Here is a 21,425-nt window from a genome sequence, read left to right as displayed (position 1 = left end):
CAGGCTCGCCAGCATGCCCGCCTGGAAGCGTGGCATCATCCAGCGACGGAGGGCCAAGCAAGAAGGAGGCGGGGGAGAGAGGGAGAGGGACGGAGGCTACCAGGGTGTGGACTCGGCCGACGCTGACAGCTACATCTTGTCTCAGACGGGAGGCGAAATGACCATTACGCTGGAGCCAGACAGGACACAGTATGAGCTCCTCCCGATCAAGACGTTTGGGCGCGTCTCCATGGAAAACATCGGTCCCATCCGACAGAACCCGTTCATTAAGTCTCAGAGTGGGTGGAGGAAAAACAGGGAGTTGGAGAAGGGTGTAGATGTCCAGGATAAGGGTACAGACGCCGAGAGAGGGGGCGGTAGGGGCCATGACAAGGAGACGGCCAGAGGAAGGGAGATTGACATCAAGACAGAGAGACAGAGGGATAGAAGCGAGGGCCGGGAGAGGGATCGGAGCGTCGGGAGAGAACCAGGGAAGGACCGGAGTGGAGAGAGGGATAGAGACAGCGTGAGGATGGCAAAAGAGGGGCAGAAAGACACAGACACCACCCTCTTTCCCCTCGTCCCAGGCCTGCGCACCATCAAGGCTGAAAACATCATCATCATTGAGAAAGACAGAAGAGGTAGCGAGAGAGAGGATAAGATGATAGAGAAAGTTGTGGAGAGGGAGAGAGAGAGACAGGAGGAAGAGGAAGTGAAGGAGGAGGAAGGGAGTGGAGGAGGAGGAGGAGGAGGAGGAGAGAAGAGAGGGATGAGAATGGATCTGAGAGACTTCTTGGCAGGCGGTGGGAGCGTGACGGAGATCAGAGCCACGGAGGTGCTAATTATCAAACCAGCGGGGGACGACAGGGCCACGGCACTCAAAATGGCTGTCAGGGGCAGCGAAAGGCTGGAGCAGGGGGAGGCGGAAGGGCAGGAGGTGTCGGGGAGAGACCGGCGCGCCTCCTGCGTGGACGTGGCAGAGGACGAGAAGGAGCGGCCCAGGGAGGCGTCCCGGGCACCAGACCAAGAGCGAGGCAGAGAGAAGGCCGGCGTGAAAGAGCCCGCAGTTTGGCCCCGGCCGCAGGCGCAGACCGCCGTCCAGCGAGAGGAGAGGGAGGTCAGCACCAGCGCTGGCCCCAGCAGCACCAGCAGCAGTAGTGAGAGCAGCGGGCTCTTAGAGAGAGGCAGCCGCGTGAGCCAGCTACTCAGCAGATTTGGGGAGCACCCCAAGCACCCCAAGCCCCCGTCCAGGTCCAAGAGCTCCGAGTGTTTCGTGCGGCTCAGCAGGGAGAGAGACAGGTCCGGCGGCGATGACCTGAGCGGAGGTGAAGAGGGAGCGGGGGACGAGGCGGAGAGGGGGGCGATGAGGGGGGTGCCCAAACGATCCTTCAGCTTCTCCGACCGCGTCGTAACGGCTAAGGAGAACGGGCTGCTTGAGGATGGCTGTGTCGATCGGAAGGCGGTGGAGAGGACGTTCTCGGACCGTAGAACGGGGGAACGTCCCGAGAGGGGAACCAAACCAAAGGTACTTCTAAGATGGAGGCATGCAGATAAACAAGCAAAGGCAGCGGCTGAAGCTGTTGTTAAAACTGAGAGGCCGGCGGAGAGACAGAGTGAGAATGATCTGACCACTGGAGAGAAGAGCAACTCACCCAAAGAGGGCCCTGCTGGGCAGCTCATGAAGACAGCTCCAGATGAAGGCTTCACCACGGCCTCGGTCAGGAGCACGGAGGGCATAGCGTTCGCACGCAAGGTGTCCATCCGCCAGGAAGGAAAAGAGGGGAGCACAGAGAAGGAGACCAAGGTCAACGAGAACGCGCCGGACAGAGCGAGCGACATGCTGGCCGAGCGCATCACGGAGACGGACATCACGGAGAGAGACCTGGAGAGAGACCGGATGATCGAGCGCGAGAAAGAGTGGGAGAGACAGATCGAGCTGCAGATCGAGGAGAAGAAACAGGCCAGCGCGTGGCGAGCAGAGGCCGAGTCCAAGCCACCCCAGTGCACGTGCGTCCACTCCTCTGAGGACGCCGTGTACGCACCACGCAGCCCGGCCAGAGTTCTGTCCGCTCCTGCCGACCTCTCGAACGTGCCCCGTAGCCCGACTGCAAAGGAAGCAGACGTTTGGGCTCGTTCAGACTGGGAGAGCGCCGAGTCAGAGGACCCTCTTTTAACCCAAACCGTGCTCTCACAGCACACGGAGGAGCTCATCTCGAAGATAGGCAGGGATAGGGTGCGGGACAAAAAGTCCGACCGCGAAAGTCGGAGAAGGACGCAGACGTGTGTGTATGCAGACTCTGACACGGCAGGCGGACAAGACGCGCAGAACGCAGACGTTCATTCGCCCGAAGAAGAGGTGGCCGCAGACGGCAGCGTACAGTCTCCCTATGACAGCTATGGAGGCCGTGTGCACAAGGAGGAGCAGCCGCCGCTTAAATCGCCCAAATCGCCCAAGCGCTGCGTTCTGGCGGGTCTGCCTCCGGCACCGGACGAGATCCAGATCCCCAGAACCGTGTTCTACGGCGTGGACATGCCGCCAGACAGGCCGAGGGTGCGCCTCCCCAGCACAGACGGGCCGGAGGGGGGAGGAGGAGGAGGAGGAGGAGGAGAGGCGGCGGGGAGAGGGCTGGAGAGGAGGGAGAGCTGGAAGGCCGGACGACCTCTGACCCGCGTCGAGTCCCTCCGTGAGCAGATCCGCAAGAGGGAGCTGGAGAAGCAGAGGGCCCGAGAGGCCGGCGCGGCGGACGCAGAGAGCGAGGATCTGGACACGGCGGGGAGGGACGAAGGCAAGGAGAGATGGAGGGACGCGGCGCAGGAGAGGGCCGCCGAGGAGAGGAGGAAGATGGGCTGGGAGATGGAGGGAGGAGAGGGAGGAGAGGGAGGAGAGAGAGAGAGCACAGCGACGACGGCGGCGGACGAGTGGAGGCAGGAAGAGCCGCTGCTGCTGACAGCCAGCCCGTTTGACGTCACACAGGAAGTCGGCGTGTCAAGAGCCAGCCCTCAACTTCCTGTTTCCCTCTCGCTCTCGCAACCTCTCGCCACTGCAGAGGAACAACACGACAGATCGCTTTACATCGCCGCTCGGATAGCCTACTCGGACCGCACGGAGGACGTGGAGGTAGAGGAACTGACCCAACATGTCGTGGACCTGACGAGCGAGCAAGGTTGGAGACACCGCGACACAGTCAGACCGCAAGGCCAGAGAGGAGGAGGAGGAGGAGGAGGAGGAGGAGGAGACGAGCTGCCAGACGAAGACTACCTGCCTCCGTCGCAGACCTCCTCGCCCACGAGCTCGCTCTCGCCCTCCCCCCCGCTGCCCCACTCGCTGGCCGCCATGAGCCGCATCTACAACCTGAAGACGGCCGGCTCGCGGAGCGGCCTGTGCGTCAGCGACAGACCCGTGGAGGTGCTCGCCCACAAGCCGCTGCCCCACGAGGACTACCGGCCGCTCCGGCCGAACGCGACGCAGCAGCAGCAGCAGCAGGTGGAGGCGCAGGTGGAGCACCCCTGGGAGTCCAGCGACGAGGCCCTCAGCGTCCTGTCGGTGCAGCGGCAGGTGGAGCAGCTGCGACTGCGGGAGCAGGAAGTGAGACGGCAGGCGGTGCCGAGCGAGAGGAGCACGTTCGGCGAGAAGGAGACGAAGGCGTCTCAGGGCCAGCGGAGGGAGGAGACCCAGCAGCAGCAGCAGCTGCGTCCAGGCGACGGGCAGACGAGGGATCTGACCTCACCGACCGGCCCCAGGACTCCGACGCCGCCGGCCCTCCGGGCGCAGCCCAGACTGAACCAGTCCAAGACCTTCTCCGGTCCGTCGCCGGAGAATTCGAGAAAACACCTGGAGAGGCCAACGGCGCCTGTGCCGCCGTCCTCCCCGGCGAGCCTCTCCCCCTCCCCCTCCCCCTCCCCGACCCACACACCCTCCCCGACCGTGTCCCCCTCCCCGCCGCTCATCTCTATCCGCAGCGCGTCCTCGGCCCCGGGCAAGAGGGGCACCACCATCACCATCACCCCCAGAAAGCCTGCTGGAGCAGCAGCAGCGGCGTCGCCAACCAGCCCCTCCACCTCCACCTCCACCTCCACCTCCACCTCCACCTCCACCTCCACCTCAGCCTCCAAACCGGCCGGTCAACCCAAGACGCCCGCCCCCAACGGGACCGGTGAAGGGGGTAAGAAGAGGTACCCCACGGCCGAGGAGATCCAGGTGATTGGGGGATACCAGAACCTGGAGAAGTCGTGTCTGGTCAAAAGCAGAGGGACGGCGAACAAAGGGGTGAGTGATTGTCAGTGCTCTTTGTGGCTGTAGAATCCCTCTGTATCCACACAATCACTTTCTGTCCTTACTATCCCTCCGTGTAAACTGTTTATGATATCCTGGTATCACGCAGAGGAATGTATTCTTTACTGTTACATAATGTAGATTTTTCCGTGCATGTGTTTGTTTTCCTGTATCAAATGTGTCTTTGTGAAGTAAGTTGATATGTACTGCAGTCAAGCAGAGCACAAGGATCTGAAAATATAGTCTGAGAACATTTTGTTCTCGCAGCTTCAGTTTACTATTAGCTTAACATATGAGCATGGCATCTACAGTATCCATCTTTATTACAATGCTTCCAAACACTGAGTAGAAATCAGTTAAAGCAAAACAAGAACAGGACTGCCTGAGGTTGTTGATCTCTGACCATGCTGAGTTTGATCTTTCAGTTGGTGAGCAGAACATCTTGATTGCTCAGGGGACACTTGAACTGAGATAAGCCAGGTTTAGGCTTATCCCGCACGACAGGTGAAAAGCCACCAGGCTGTTTTCAAAAGTATTGCAGCCACCATGTTGTTTCTATTCTTAGTAAAACTTGAGTCCAGGACTATTGCACTGCGCTTTTTTATCTGAAACCTTTTCAAATTCACTTCTACTCTTGCATGTTATTGTCTGTTGTGTATGAGAGAATATTATTTGATAATTTTATTTTTGTTCGATGTGACAGTGTTTCCCTCTATCTTTATGCAGACAACCTGTTTGTAAAGATGCTGCCATTAGGTGTGCTGGCTGCATGGGCATCACACGATAACACACGGCACAGTTGATAGAGCTTTTGTTTACGTGCTGCTTACATAATAGTGTCCTAGTTGACTCCAACACAGAGAGAGAGAGAGAGAGAGAGAGAGAAGAAAACAAATGGGTGAATGTGGTGGCAGAGACAGTCACAGTCTTCCTGAGATAGAGGCAGGAAACCACAGTAAAAGAAACCATTCTTTATCATGTTCCCCTGGTCTGCCTGGGGCCCTGTTGGCTGTTGCTGGTTGCAAAGCAACAGTTACCAAAGAGCAGTGATGAGTTATTCACTGATATATTGGGGGAAAAAAACAAGCTTTAGTCAGAAAATGTTGACCATAACAATGTCACATATATCAGGCTGTGCTTCATATTTGCTTCATACACAGTTTGTGTGTGTGTGTGTGTGTGTGTGTGTGTGTGTGTGTGTGTGTGTGTGTGTGTGTGTGTGTGTGTGTGTGTGTGTGTGTGTGTGTGTGTGTGTGTGTGTGTGTGTGTGTGTTAGACTGGGGGCCTTATTCTTGAGTAATTAGGACAGCTTGGCTACAAAGGCCTACTGGAGCATAAACAGAAAGCCTGCGCTGGCAGAGTGTGAGTGAGTTTAGTGCTTCTGCTACGCCACTGCCTGCACCCTCTCACTGCCATCCCAACACACACCGCTCACTGCCATCCCAACACACACCGCTCACTGCCATCCCAACACACACCTCTCACTGCTACAGAAGTCATTCTAGAAAACACATCCCACACAGTATCTATACTTTGTGGAACCTAAGATCTGAAGGCTAGCAGGTAATAATAAGGTCCCATAAGTGCATGGACAATGTCTATTCACTATGGCATTGCAGAGTGCTGTTTCAAATTGTTTGTTGTGGAGGAACAGTTATTTATAGAAGTTGTACCAACAATATGCACATCTGTGGGACATGCCTTGGCTTTTATTCCGACCCTCCTGTAAACGCATGCGGTTTCTCAATCAATCGACTGGATTGTTGGTGACTTTCCTGGGAATATCCTGCTTCCCATTATTTCAGCAGGCTTGTTCCATTTTCCTCTGCATTTTCCTGTTTGTAGGGACTTTACTGCGTGTTGTACGGTGTGTGTGGCTGGGATCTCTGATTCATTGTCAAGTTGACAGGGAAAGAGGCGACAAGTGTTAGTAGGGAGCTTGTAATGACTAGGGACGGCAGGGAATCTCTCTGGCAGTGTTTGCTGGTTTCCCGGACAGTATTTGTTGCAGTTCTTTCCAGATAGTTTGCAACGCTGAACACTGACACTACCCATTGTTTCACGAGCAAGTCTTCCAATTCTGAAATGGGGCCAACTGACATGATTTTTGGACAGCGAGAAAGAAAGAGAGAGCGAGCGAGAGAGAGAGAGAGAGAAAGAAAAAGAGAAAGAGAAAGAAAGCAAACCAGAACCACACAATTCAGTAATGCATGAGACAGGAGAAAAATAATCAAGATCAGCTCTCCCTTTGCAAGTTCATTTTTGGAGAACCTTGTGACTCACTCACAGATGTCTGTGTAGCCACTTCCTCATTAACTCTCGAGCGCTTCCCCTGTCGGAGCCAAGAAGAAGAACTAACTACCTCCAGCCATTCACATGGCTGCCCAATAGCAGCCTTCAGCAGCTGTTTACAAAGAACAATGCAGACATGGTCATGGAGGCAGTAACCCTATGTATGCAGAACTCTAACACGTTTTGTTTTGTGTTGAGTTTAGAGGATACAAATGATTAAGTCCAGACAACTATGTGTTAGGTTATGATGCATTCTCATTTGTATATTGAAGAATTAGCAAACAGTATTGCACGCCTTTGCTATGTGGCCAGTAAATTATATTTCTGTAGGCTACTAGAGCAGTACCTGTTAACTTAACTAATAGGTCAAGAACCACCAAATGTTTTGTGCTTGCAGGCACATATCGCTTCCGGGGTCGGTCGCCATAATAGAGGTCAGGATCCTATATGTTGTCTTTCGCATTTCCCATCTAAACACTGCACTCACTTGGGTCTTCAGCATGTGTGAAGCTGATTGGATGCAGTACAGGGTTATTGAGAAAAACGAGGCGCAGACAGACAGAGGGACAGAGATTGCTTGCTATATACCTTCACAGGAAGCAAGTCATTAAAGTGTTGCTTCAGAATAGCAACTACTGAATGGGAGTGTTCTACTAGGCTACTGATGCTAGAAGCTGATTAGCCGATCTTGTCAATCATCACAATTGTTTTTGTCCGTAGTGGGCACAGTGGACACAAGGCCAGACTTGACATAACGGGCAAATCTCTTAACTGGATCAGTCCTCTCACTGAAAGGAAACCCACTTAACACCTTGAGCACTAATTAAGTTTTGAGGGGGGAAGAACCTTGAAGGTCATGAGTTTTTAGAGAAAAACTAGCCATGGGCCATGGGCCATGGGGCATTGTGCCGGACGCAAGCGACGCATGGTTCACCTGTCCTCTGTCTGTCCTGTGTGATGTCTTAAGCGTCTGTCCGTGTAAGCGCTCGCCGTGCAAGTTTGCGCTCTTGAGATCATTTGACGTCAGAAGTCGAGTCGGCTCCCTAAGCTGACAGCGGGGGGGGGGGGGGGGGCGTGTGATCTTCTCCGCTCACCCTTGGCGAGGTCACCTCTCTCTCTCGCTCCTACTTTCTCTCTCACTTTCTCTCTCTGTCTCCCCCTCAATCTCTCTTGTCTATCCCTCAAGGCTCTGTCCCCTTACGAGGAGTTGACTTCGGTGTCATAACAGTTAAGAGTTAAGATTTTCACATCTTCTTTTCATAGTTCTCAGATATACATTATGACTACAGTATATATGTTATTTTGATAGTTTCCCTGATGCAGAAGTCTTTCGTCCATCCCCCTGTTCCTTCACACAATGTTGTCTTTGTCGTTTCTTCTCCTTCCTTGGCTCCCATCCGCTCTTCTTCCTGTTCTGCGATGCGCCGCTTTAGTCTTCCTGATCTTTTTTCTCGGTCTGCTGCACTTGCCATCCCGCTCCCCTGCTGTGTCGTCCCGGGTTAATCGGGGCAGCCACCAGGATTAGCCCGCTGTGTCTTATCTCCAAGCGACCGCCCGCCCGGCCGGCCTCTCTCACACCACGGGGGGCAGAGCTGCAGACCGGTGTCCACTCAGACAGTTACATGCTCGCCATTTTGGGGGGGTGAGGAGGGTGGTGGGGGGGTCCCTTTGGGTTGGATTGGATTGGAAAGTCTTTATTGTTCCTGGGGGGTGATGCAACAAGGTGTCAGCACCAAATAGTCAGCACTACCAGACACAAAATAAGGAGATAAACAGGTCTACTATCATAACATGCAGGAGACGAGACATCGCAGTAATATTTGCAAGGTGACCTACAGCTTGTAAAATAGTATCATAACAGTATGATCTGCTCAGTCACTCAAGCCCCTTTATCCATGTCCCACGGGATCACATTGGCCTGCATGTCAAGCAGAATCAAAATCAACACGTTCAAAATCAATTGTTTATGTCAGAATGTGGCATTGTGACTCTCATGGGAGACATGAGATTGATCGATGCGGTGTTTATATTTGGCAATCAACAGGTGCTTTGTGAGATCATGCTGTTGCATATTCCATAGGACCTTGTCCATCAATGTTTGAGCTCTTTTGCCTTTCTTCAGATAGGGAAGTGAAGTGTGCCAGAGATGGGGTGGGATGGGGACATGAGCGCAGGTCAAACCTCGGTGCCTGTGGTACGGACACTGCAGCCACTTGGGCCACAGCGCCTCACCCTGAACTCTGTGTTTGCAAGGACTGCTTTTATTTAAAATATTTTCTTTTCATGGTAAACACATGCAACAAACATATACCATAATTGTATATATGTGCTGCTTGGGGACTATTGACAGTTGCATTTTACTGGTGCATTCATGTGTGCAGGCTTGTGTGTGAAAGTGTTGTTGAGAAGTAATAGAAGTAGAAGGGTGTGGTGTTAACTTGAGATAATTCGGCCCATGGTGTTATTCTGACACGAACATGAAGCACTGCATTCATATTCACGATGGCTATTTCTAACGATGCGATATACAGTGCCTATAGAAAGTCATCATACCCTTTTGAAATAGTTACTTTTTTTGTCTTACAGCCTGAAATCAAAACCCATTTAAAAAAAAAGTCTTTTCCAGTTTTATTAACAAATTTAGCTGTACAACATCAAAATAATGAAAAAAAAGTAAACAGTTCTGAAAATTAATAAAAAATTAAAAACTAGAATAACAGGGTTGGAAAAGTAATCATACCCCTGACTTAATACTTTGTAAAGCTTCCTTTTGCTTTCATTACAGCCATCAATCTGTTTGGATATGTCTCTATTATAGCTTTGCACACCTAGATAGGGGAATATTTGCCCAATTTTCCATACAGAAATGTTAAACTTTAGTCAAATTCTGTAGGGAATGGCGATGGACTGCTCTCTTCAAGTCAATCCACATATTTTCTATAGGATTTAAGTCAGGGCTCTGACTTTGCCACTCAAGGATATTCACCATCCTATCCTTAAGCCACTGCTTTGTTCTTTTGGCAGTATGTTTAGGATTATTGTCGTGTTGGAAGGCGAATGACCTCCCCATCCTCAGCTGTCTAGGAGAGGGACGCAGGTTTTCCTTAAGAATGTGTGTGTACTTGGCAGCATCCATTTTCCCTTCTATCCTGACCAATTGCCCAGTTCCCGCTGAAAAGAAACATCCCCACAACATAATGTTGCCCCCACCATGCTTCACACTAGGTATGGTGTGTTTTGGGTGGTGTACTGTGTTGGTTTTCGCCAAACATTGCACTTGGAGTTCAGTGCAAAAACACATCTGGAATATTCTGCTACCATGTGGAAAAAGCTTATATGGTCAGATGAGACTAAGATCAAACTTTTTGGAGACTAAGATTGAAGTTTTTGGACTGAGCTCCAGGCGCTAACCAAACACAGTATACACACCCAAACACACCCAAAACACACCATACCTACTTTGAAGCATGGTGGGGGCAACATTATGTTTTGGGGATGTTTCTCTTCAGCGGGGACTGGGCAATTGGTCAGGATAGAAGGGAAAATGGATGCTGCCAAGTACACCAAAATTCTTGAGGAAAACCTGCGTCCCTCTCCTAAACAGCTGAGGATGGGGAGGTCATTCGCCTTCCAACACGACAAAAATCCTAAACATACTGCCAAAAGAACAAAGCAGTGGCTTAAGGATAGGATGGTGAATATCCTTGAGTGGCAAAGTCAGAGCCCTGACTTAAATCCTATAGAAAATATGTGGATTGACTTGAAGAGAGCAGTCCATCGCCATTCCCTACAGAATTTGACTAAATTTTAACATTTCTGCACGGAAAATTGGGCAAATATTCCCCTATCTAGGTGTGCAAAGCTATAATAGAGACATATCCAAACAGATTGATGGCTGTAATGAAAGCAAAAGGAAGCTTTACAAAGTATTAAGTCAGGGGTATGATGACTTTTCCAACCCTGTTATTCTAGTTTTTAATTTTTTATTAATTTTCAGAACTGTTTACTTTTTTTTCATTATTTTGATGTTGTACAGCTACATTTGTAAATAAAACTGGAAAAGATTTTTTTTTAAAATGGGTTTTGATTTCAGGCTGTAAGACAAAAAAAGTAACTATTTCAAAAGGGTATGATAACTTTCTATAGGCACTGTATGTCGTTAAGCACGTGGATTTAAGTATATCTAGTTCCAATGGTTGTTTATGTAACCGAAGAACTGCTAATTCTGTTCAGTTCTGCATAACAAAGTGCTTAAAACGCTATGTGGCGTTCTATAGGCTGGAAGAATCTGGAACACAGCCAAGGGGTGCTCTGCCATTGACTTGCATCTTGCTTGATACCGTGCCATACACAGAGATTTTACCAAAGAGCTCGGCAGGCACTATCTGGTTTGCATGCTAACTTCAGTAGATACTGTATCTGGGCAACACAGGGCATAGGCGTTATTTAAACACTACGTCAAAGTAATTTACTCACATTCTGTTGTTATTTCCAAGTCAATTTTAAATGTTTTAGACTAAAACTAATGTTTTAAAAGCTTCAACCATGAAATGCAGCTGTTCTTAGAGGATGTCACATCGCAGGGTCACCACTGCTGCTTTTGCCAAGTGCCGCAACACACAACAACAGCCACAGTTCACTATGTCGAGTCACAGGTCACTGAATTATAGTTGTCAAGCCAGTCTTACTGCCATGCTTCCGCCTCTGTGCATTGAGCACCTGTGTCTGCGTTTGGGCCTCTCCGTCATGCTTATCCCCCAGTGTGACTGCAGCAGCACTCAGTTACCGTGTGGTGAGTGACAGGCCCTCCCATGGTGACGACGTGAAGTGAAGTAAAGGAAAGTGACGGGTTTTTCACAGACACTTTTATCCAAAGCAACACACACTCTCAATGGAAGGGTCGGGATTTGGACCTGGGCCGACTGTATCCAAAGCAACACACACTCTCAATGGAAGGTTCGGGATTTGGACCTGGGCCGACTGGTTGTCACGTAGCATCATGTCACGTGTTGTGTTATTAACAGGCACTCTCTTTCTTTCTTTCTTTCTTTCTCTCTTTCTTTCTTTCTTTCTTTCTTTCTGTATTTCTTTTCTTCTCTCTGTATTTCTTCATTTCCTTCTCCCCTCTCTCTATCTCTGTCTCTCCATCTCTCTCTCTCCGTCTCTCTCTGTCTCTTTCTCTCTCAGGTGAAGGTGTGTTTCGACGAGGCCCAGCTGGAGCGAGTGTGTGAGTACCCGTCTGAGAACTCCATGCTGGTCTCCTTCCCCCCCTCCCCTCTGCTGGGGCCCCCCCCGGGGCGGGAGGAGCGGGGGAAGGGTCAGGAGGAGGAAGAGGAGGAGGAGGAGGAGGAGAGAGGAGGAGGAGGAGGAGGGATCAACAGGAATGTGGGCTCCGGAGTGGGCCGATTGCTGAGAGTGGGTCAGTGCCACCCTCACTTTAGTAAACAAATAAGCTAAATGTAAACACAAACAATAACAAATCATAACAAACCATTGCTTGTTGTTAAATCAGCTGCTAAAAGGTATTAGCTGCATCGGCACTTTGGGGTTAACTGTAACCATTTTCTGAGGCTGTTGAATGGTGCACAGGTGGCCTATTGATTTGAATGGTGAATGGTGAACAGGGGCCTATTGCACAAAACTAGGATAAGGGATTAACCCGGGATATCTTGGTTATCCTGGCTCAATTTATCCGTGATCCAGTTGCACAAAAGCGGGATAGGGGGCAGCAGGATATGTTATGGTATAAGTTACCATGGCGATTTATTCTGTGGAGCTAGCCTGCTCCTGACCAGGCTAACATCCAAGATAAGTTGATTCTAATGGTAATTACATTATCTGATTGGTTCAGCTAGCTGTCATTCAAATGAGACCTCCACGTGATTTTTTTTAAAGAGCTGTAGATTCCATTTATATATTATTTGCTACATGCATTTACTCGCAAAACACAGCAGAATGTCTGCCTAATACCATGATGTCATTTAAATTATGGTGGCCTTATAATTAATAACATAGCCTACTCGTTGTTTGCTTCTTTTTTGACAGATGTTTGATGAATAGGCTGCTGTAGGCTGGTAGTTGATTGGAAGTGGAGGGGACATTTTTCGAAGGTGTTTTCAACTAATTCGGCTTTTAAGACAAATTAAGATACTTTGTGCATTGCGGTGGAAAAGCGCTTCCTTAATGACGTTGCGTGCCGAGACAAGGAAGCTCTCACACGTGGGTGCATACGTAAATTTGCATTCAGTTGATCTGCCACACCTACTCCCGCTATGTAACAGAAATAATCATGAACCCCCATCCAAAAAAGTAAAACTTTACCTCGTTGTTAGTCTATATCAAAAGCGGTTGTTCACTTTGTGTGCAAGACGCTATTTTTCGCGTCTTTTTTATTCCAACCGCGAGTTATTGGGGGAGAAACGAGAACGCGCATACACCGAATAACTTACACCTGGCTTGATGAATCCGTGTCTGCTTATCCTGGATTGGTCTTTGTGCAACCAATTCAGCCGGTATGCTCTTGTTTAGGATTCAGTGATCGCGGCTCAGTAACTTATCCCGGATGTCTTAATTCTGCTTTTGTGCAACGGGCCCCAGGTGGTCTGTTGATTTGGTGCGTTTAAACGGCCTCAAAAATGGTTACAGTTAACCCCAAAGTACCGCTGCATCTCCCAAAACCATCACTGTGGTACGACCATGTGGAAAAAGACAAATGCTCAAAATCCCAGTCAATCATTTCCTGAGTCGTAGCACTGTAATGCTTTTATGAGATGCATTTCCTAACACATTTGGCTAATGTGGCTTCTACTGCATATTCTATCGGCAGTAATACACACTATACCAAGGCATTGCTTGGGGAAGCCCACCTTTCTTTGGCCAGCACTTTATCTTTTTGGAAATTGTGATAATTCTGTTTTACAATGTTTGAATTCTACTAACTCTCTGTTGCTTATAACAATGCATTCATTATTGTGATTTCTGATAGTACTGCAGAATGTAGAGGTAATGTGTGTTTTGGTGTGGTTTTGTGTGTCTGTAGTTTTCTCTTTGTAGTTTAGGAGTCTAGGCATGTCCCTGTGACATGCATGTTGGATTGTAAAATCCATTTCACTATAATTTCTAGATTGAGATTCTGTAGAGTTTATTGTCATTTATACATTCTTGTTTTTTAGTATCATTTTTAATCTCCATTTCCTTGTTTCCTTGAACAGATGAGTCCTGCAGACGATAGACATCCATGACCTCTGCAAAATCAACTAGATCCCGAATGCCGATGCGTCAGATGTTGAAGGTTTTCATCATACTGTACTCATGTATTTTCCATTTTATGTGTTGATACTGTATGTCTGATTTGTATATTTTATGTTCATGTCTAGGTTTTTGTTTGTTATGAACTTATAAATTGAAGTTCAATATATGATGAAGAAATGGTACAATATTAGTAGGGTGGATTTCTTGATTGGAAGCAGTCTCCAGAATGCTTCATACATTGCTAGACCTACCTAATTTTATGCAGATTGCGCCTGCTAGGGAAAAGAGTTTCATTATGAAATTTAATTTTTCAGCAAATTCAGCAAAACTTGCACAGTTTTTAATCAGCATTGTTTTTTAGAAGACCTTGAAGAATGTGCTTGTTCTTACATTGTGATGTTCAGCTCAAAACTGCGGATGAATTCAAAGTAAGCATTTTCCATGAGTCTAATCTGAACAGCGCAACTCTGTATATTTTCACTGAATACTACAATAATAAACATTCCTATGCATTGCTCAGCACAGAAGTTTCATTGATTCCCTATTTTTTGTAGCAGAGTCTATTTTTAAGGACAAATGTGTATTTTAGTGGAGAGGATTGATATTATTTTCAAAAGTGAAATTATAGGGAATGGTGTTTCTGTGACAGGGATTGTAAATGTATTCATGTTGTTGAGAGTAGAAAATGTCTGAGATGAAGTGAACTTCAGTGCACTTACATGATGGATACTTTGTACATCATCTATGTGATAATTCTTGTTTTTTATTGTGGTTGAAGAAGCTGGCTTCAAAAGATATGTGTAAATAAACTACTGTGAATTGACATGTGTTGATATTTTGTGAGAGATTCAGATGTAGGCCTACTGTGAATGAGCTCTAGCCTATGACAACTGGAACCAAACTGTGTCATTCTTTCAGCTGAGTGAATCTAACTTCAGATACAGAAGGCCTATAGACATCCTAAAGTGCAGCACGACACCTAGTGGAAATCTAATGTATTACTTAAAAACACAATTACCGTGATATCAAGTAATAAAACGGCATGAGATTGATTTTGTTATTTTGGTTAATTTACGTGAAATTAATTAATCTTTAAATATAATGTTTGTGTGTAATTCACTATAGCCTAATTATTTAGACAAATAATTCTGGATATGCTCACCTCACTGAAATTAGTAGATTCAGTGAACACCATAACGTATGAAAGTAGGACAACAATGTAGTTTATACAATACTGTCGAGCGCATAATAAAAAAAATCGCACTTGTACCCATTATGTGGTAGCTTAAGTTCGTTAGATTACAGAAAATGTGTCTAGAAAACCTGATGCACACGGTAATATACTACAGAGCAGCTACGTGTTCTTTTTCGAAGGAAACACTCCACACGTGTTGCGCTATGCCCAAGTACTTTCTCCGTGCTAAAACGCACGATCTCCCAAATTGCCTTTACCCCTTCGGCAACACCCCGTTATTCTGCTGATGTGGTCATCATGTCAGGACGTTTGGAAACCATGGTCAGACAATCTGCGTTCTGTAGCAGTAGATTTTAAAGGCACCTTTTACGATCACGGAAGCCCAGCTGAACTCGTGTTTACAGTTAGCAAGTAAGCAAGCAAGTGTGTCATCGACTACAGCGTTTGTTGGTTGATAAAGTTCAAACCTAAGGTCAACGTAACCTGATGTTAGAATAGCGATTTATGTTTTTGATCTTGATATCGGAGCGTAAGCTATTTGTAGCTTCTCATGATGATTTTGAAGAAAGTTCCACCTGTATGGATCTCGCGGGTAAGTGAATGTTTTATCTGGTCAACATCAAACTATCTTTTTCGAACACCCGAGCTCCAGCAAGTAGGCATAATGTTAACGTTAAAATCTAGTTAGAGAAATACTGTATTGTTTTCAGCTGGCTTTTAACTTTTTAAAAATGCTCGAAGACTTAGCTTAGGCCTACTGGTCAGTTTTGATATGTCAGTGAAATTATTAATCGCGTCCATGCATGTGTCACTGTCCCTCCTGCTTATGCCAGGGGTCACGTATTAGGGAACTGAAACAAAAAAGTGAATCCAAAAAGCTTGCTAAAAGTATCCCAAGTTTTCCGCGACAATGGTTCATTCGAACTGGCACTGCCAGTCTGTCAAACTCTGACCTAACTTCGTCCATGTCAGGCCATCTTTAGGAGCTACTACTCCGTGCCGCCCCAGCCGGTGCCACCCTTGTCCCAGACGCTGGAGGGGTATCTGCGGGCACTGGAGCCTCTACTCCCCCCAGATGAGTTGGCCCACACTCAGAAGATAGTCAAGGAGTTCGGTAAAGAGAGAGGCCTTGGTCTCAGACTACAGGAAGGACTGGAGAATAGGGCCAGAAACTCTCAGAACTGGGTGAGCAAATCTAAATTTGTGTTCCATTCACTGTCTAAATAGCAGCTCATACTCCCTGTTTCATTAACGTTTACTCAAACAACCCACCTTTAGATGCACACTTCCTGTGACAACATGTAACTACATTCTTGTGGTTCACATTTCTTGTGTCAACAAATAAGTGTCTACGCACATTTTCTCACCATAGGACCATAGAAGGAGCATGAATCGCAGTCTATTCAGTCTATTAGTTCACTCCAGGGGTCTAGTGATGTTTGTCATAATATGGCCTGCAGTAATCTGTGTCAGGGGTAGTGCTGTTTGTCATAATATGGCCTGAAGTGATCTGTGTCAGGGCCCAGGGTAGTGCTTCATTTGTCACTGCATGTCAGCATGAGGATCAGGATACCAGTGGGTTGCCACTTAAGTGCGATGTGGCTGGCGCCATGCCCAGGCCTTTCATACTGCCCCCACCTGGCAACCCTGATTGGCCTTTGTTACCAGCTGGGCCTATTAATTAACGGCACCTTTGTCCGACTACACTTATTGCACTTTATGCACATTTTTGTTTATGAATGAATTAATGAATGTCTTTATTGTCATGCATTAGAATACAATGAAATGAATAGAACCACTCTAGTAAAGTGCATCATCTACACATAAACACTTGACATAAAGTCCATCTCACAACACATTCATTGCAAATTTACTCATTCCTCCACACACAGACACACAGACACAGACACAGACACAGACACAGACACAGACACAGACACAGACACACACACACACACACACACACACACACACACACACACACACACACACACACACACACACACACACACACATGCATACACACACACGTAATCTAGACCTGTCACCTTCCTTTTGCTCTTCTGTTTTTTCCTCCATCCAGGAGTGTCACTAGACCCATGCCTCTAGTCCGATCTAATGAATAATAGAAAATAGAGAAAAGTCTAGTGACGCCCGTGCCTCCATCACTTAGCACCCCTCTCTCCCTCATTTCCTACATTCCTCTTGCTACCTCAGTTTCTGTTTCGTCTGTCTGTCTGTCTGTCTGTCTGTCTGTCTGTCTATCCTCCATCCGTAAGCGAGTTTCCATCACTGGTAGTCGGTCCACTACCCAGTACCCAGGTAAAAGGGGAGCCCTTTCAGCCGTTGTCTCCACTGCTTAGGACCTGAAGGACCTGGCCATGTGCAGCCTTTGTGCATGATGGCGACACTAATTACGTTAAACTAAAATGGGGTTGCAGCTGCAGCAAATCCTGTCCCCACACTGATACACCTTTCCTAAATCCTGTAGTATCATTTTGCGTACGCGTTCAGTCTCAGTTACAAACTAAACATTCTTACTACCTAAATTAGCTTATCCACCTTGAAGGCTAAAAATATCAGCTGGCTTTAAACATCAACATTTTTGCAACAGCTAGTCTATTTTACACCTTCAAATAGAGAGAACTGAAGTCAATAGATACCTCTGTGAATAGCTGTTCCAAATTAAATGTTTTAAAATTAAAAAATTAAATGCATTATATACGTGTAGGTTTCATTTGTAATTGCTTGATAAATTAATATACTGTACCATCGAATTTCTAATTAGGTATAGCCTATACAGCCTAAGGTATTTATTTAGTTGACATTTAGTTTGTTCATTCAGTGTACCTCAACTCAACTCAAGCTAATGTAGTCAAACCTGTAATTAATTCAGCTGTAACGTCTCTCTTGCTGGGTTTGAAAAAATGTGCTTGTCGTCCTCAACTTATTTATCGTTCACGCCTCCTTTACATCTTACACCACTGCAGAGTTTTTGGGGCTGTACTGAAGTACCAAGTTTCAGCCCCTTAGAAGTTCTAGAAAATTGTCTTTAACATTTCCACTGCGGCCCCCGGCAGTAGAGACATGCGTAGACGGCCAAGACCCCGTGAAACCACCCCCGAGTGCCTGCTGTGTAAACCCCCCACGTATTCTGTCTATCTGTCTATCGCTTTCCTCTATCTCTAGATCTATCTCTAGATCTATCTTTATATCTATCTCTAGATCTATCTTTATATCTATCTCTAGATCTATCTCTATATCTATCTCTATATCTATCTCTATATCTATCTCTAGATCTATCTCTAGATCTATCTCTATATCTATCTATTCTTCCATCCTTACGTCTCCATCGGCTGCTCTTGTGGTTGACCCTCTGGGGCTCAGCAGTGTGTTGTAATCTGCTCACCTCCTCCACAGATATCAGACTGGTGGATGCACTGGGCCTACCTGGAGAACCGGCAGCCACTCCCCGTGCACTCCAACCCGGCCATCTCGCTGCCCAGGCGGGACTTCTCCGACTGGAGAGGCCAGATTGTGTGAGTGCAAAGTGTATACTGTGACTGGGAGACAGGGGAGGACATGGTGCTGGTGGTGGTGTATACTGTGACTGGGAGACAGGGGAGGACATGGTGGTGGTGGTGGTGGTGAAGAGCATAAAGGCCGGGCAGTTCAGCAAAGTTACCTCTTACTGGACTCATGCACGACAAAATTGGTTTTCCTTTCACTGAGACCCCTTACAAAAAATAACTGCAGTTATACATATACTGTATATACTAGTACAGTGCAATAATATTTTCATATCCAAAAAACTGCATTTCTGCGGTAAAGTACAGTATTATGTAGTGTAAAGTAGTTTCAGTTTTATGTCCAAAATATTGCATTTCCTGCATGAGATCTGCCATAATTGCAGTTTTGACACTTGAAGTAGTGAAGTCCATAGACTTGCTTTACTGTATCTAAAGAGGGAACAATGTGGAATAAAAACCTCACAATATGTATTTTAGGATTTTAGGTCATACCACTGGAGCCTAATGGCAACATATGGCCGAATCCTTAACTGACCCACGTTTCTGTAACAGTTCATGGTCTGCAGCTGAATGGACTCTGCGTTCCAGGAAAGTTAAACGTGATCCGCTAATATGATCAAGGTCTCGATAGTGACCTCTCTTATATGCATGGAATGAGGATTGGAGGAGGCCAACCACCAGGGGCTTGGGCTTATCTGAATAGTGCTAACTTAATGACTGTTAACTTTGATCAAAAACAAGATTTCCTATACGTGCTTATACAAATACATGCGTGCATACTGAAAGTGACCATCTCCACTGACGTGGAGCGTTTACTGTAGGGTCTATAGTCCCCTGTAGTTTCCATGAATGTATAGGAAACTGACTGTTGATGTATTTTCAAGGTGAATTATTTTTCTAAGAATGTTCTGGAAAACAACGATGGGCCTCATACCAGGCAAAACAATTAATTACAAACTGCAGCCATGACCTTCAAATATTAATATTGACCAGCTCATAATGAGTTGAGTTTGTTATCTGATGTAGACACAAAATTAAATTCTCTCTCTTTCTCACTCACTCACTCAAACTTCTCACTCTCTCTCTCTCTCTCTCTCTCGTTTAGGTTTGCTTCCAGGCTGATTGCAGGGGTGTTGGACTTCAAAGCCAAAATTGACAGGTGAGCTTCACCTCTTCAAATGACTGTTAAAGTTGACCATACGAGAGCCTGGTCCTCATCCTAAGTATAGCCAGTAGGCTGGTGTGAATCACAATCCCTTCTGCCGCGGTGCTATTTCAGGGGACTAACCTTTTCCCTCCTTTTGATATAGTTCAGTAAATTGAGCTGGTTTGTGAGGGCCTGCTCTCTCTCTGCTATATTTAACCCCCTGGCCTGCCAGGGCCAGTCACATTAAAGTTGGGACCTCATTTGATCATCGTTATTTGTTTTTTCTGTATTCCTGTATTCCCACTCTCTCTCATTTCTCTCTCTCTCTCTCTACCCCTCTTTATCTCTCTGTTTCTCCTACATTTCACATTTCTCTCTCTGAAACATGATTTTCTTATCCTGTTTTATTGCCCTCCACTTGTGTCATTTGACTACAGTAATTTCCGCATATAAGCCGCGTTGTGTACAAGCCGCAGGACAGTGTTTTATGCAAGTTAAAAGAAACAAAACCATATTAACACCATATTAACTGCCCCCCTGTATTAACCTCATATCGGAAGAAATGTTACAAAATCAATGTATAAGCTGCGGCTAATAGTCGGGAAATTACGGTATTGGCCTCCCCCTCTATCTGTTTCTTTCTGTCCTGCTCATACCCCATCTCTCTTTCTCTCTCTACCTCTCTCTCTCCATCTGTCTTTCTCTCTCTCTCTATCTCTCTTTCTCTGGTTTATTATACTGTTTTAGTGCAAGAGTGTAGTCCATGGGGATCTTTTAGGTTTGTTGTAATGTTGTAATTTGGTTTAATAGAGGAGTGTTAAACCTTACCTCCCTTTGTCTTTCTCTCTCTCTCTCTCTCTCTCTCTCCATCTCTCCCCACCCCTTTTTCTCTCTCTCTCTCTCTCTCTCTCCATCTCTCCCCACCCCTTTCTCTCTCTCTCTCTCTCCATCTCTCCCCACCCCTTTCTCTCCCTCTCTCTCTCTCTCCATCTCTCCCCACCCGTTCCCTTGCTCTCTCTCTCTGCTGCCTCCCTCCCCAGTGGTCGGTTGCCGGTGGAGTACATGCGTGGTCACCCCCTGTGCATGGAGCTCTTCCCGCGCCTCTTCTCCTCCTGTCGGATCCCAGGCCCCAGCCATGACCAGGTGGTCCACTACGGGCGCTCACGCCGCGGCCCCACACACATCACCGTGGTCCGCAACTACCAGGTGACAGAGACACACACACATGCAGAGTAGACACACCATTTGAATGTCTTTACCCATCAATGAGCTATTTGACTGTCCAGCAGTGTCACATTTGTCATAACAAAATCATTTTATTCTTCTAATGGGAACGTAATGCAGGGTTCCCGTGGGTCATGGATGCACGTATTTCTTATTAATTAATTCACATGCTTCCCACAATACTGTGGCATATTTTCATTTGCTCAGCACAGAGGCAAACTGTTTTTGGGGTTAAGGTAAAGGTCATGCAAATTCTGCTTTTCAGTCTGTGAAAGTCTGGGGAAATACAGGGAATTTCACATTTGACTTGTGAGAGAGTGGGAACCCTGGTAATAGCATGCTTATATATTTTGATTTACATTTTGTATGTAGTTTAATGATAAGTGAAATGCATTCAGTCAGTCAGTCAGTCAGTTAGTAACAGTGAAAGCATCCTTACTTTCACATCATCCTTACTTTAACAACATTGCTGAAACTTTTGCACAGTGCTGTAAACACAATACAAACACATACAAGAGCCCTATCACATGTTTT

General features: G+C 46.8%; 1 protein-coding gene across 1 annotated transcript in view; it reads left to right on the top strand.

The window, feature by feature from the left end:
• Positions 1-15,159: 15,159 nt before the first annotated feature.
• The window catches only part of cratb (carnitine O-acetyltransferase b), a 17,699-nt gene continuing 11,433 nt past the window's right edge, over positions 15,160-21,425 (top strand). Inside the window, exons 1-5 of the mRNA XM_062529793.1 lie at positions 15,160-15,582; positions 15,963-16,175; positions 18,411-18,529; positions 19,626-19,679; positions 20,708-20,873. Of these exons, the coding sequence (XP_062385777.1) occupies positions 15,541-15,582; positions 15,963-16,175; positions 18,411-18,529; positions 19,626-19,679; positions 20,708-20,873 (594 nt within the window). The 5' untranslated portion in view covers positions 15,160-15,540. The remainder of the gene's footprint in view (positions 15,583-15,962; positions 16,176-18,410; positions 18,530-19,625; positions 19,680-20,707; positions 20,874-21,425) is intronic.

This window comes from Sardina pilchardus, chromosome 24 (assembly GCF_963854185.1).
Source record: "Sardina pilchardus chromosome 24, fSarPil1.1, whole genome shotgun sequence".
Classification (NCBI taxonomy): Eukaryota; Metazoa; Chordata; class Actinopteri; order Clupeiformes; family Clupeidae; genus Sardina; species Sardina pilchardus.
The sequence above is the reverse complement of the archived record's forward strand: the minus strand, read 5'-3'. Positions and strand labels throughout refer to the sequence as shown.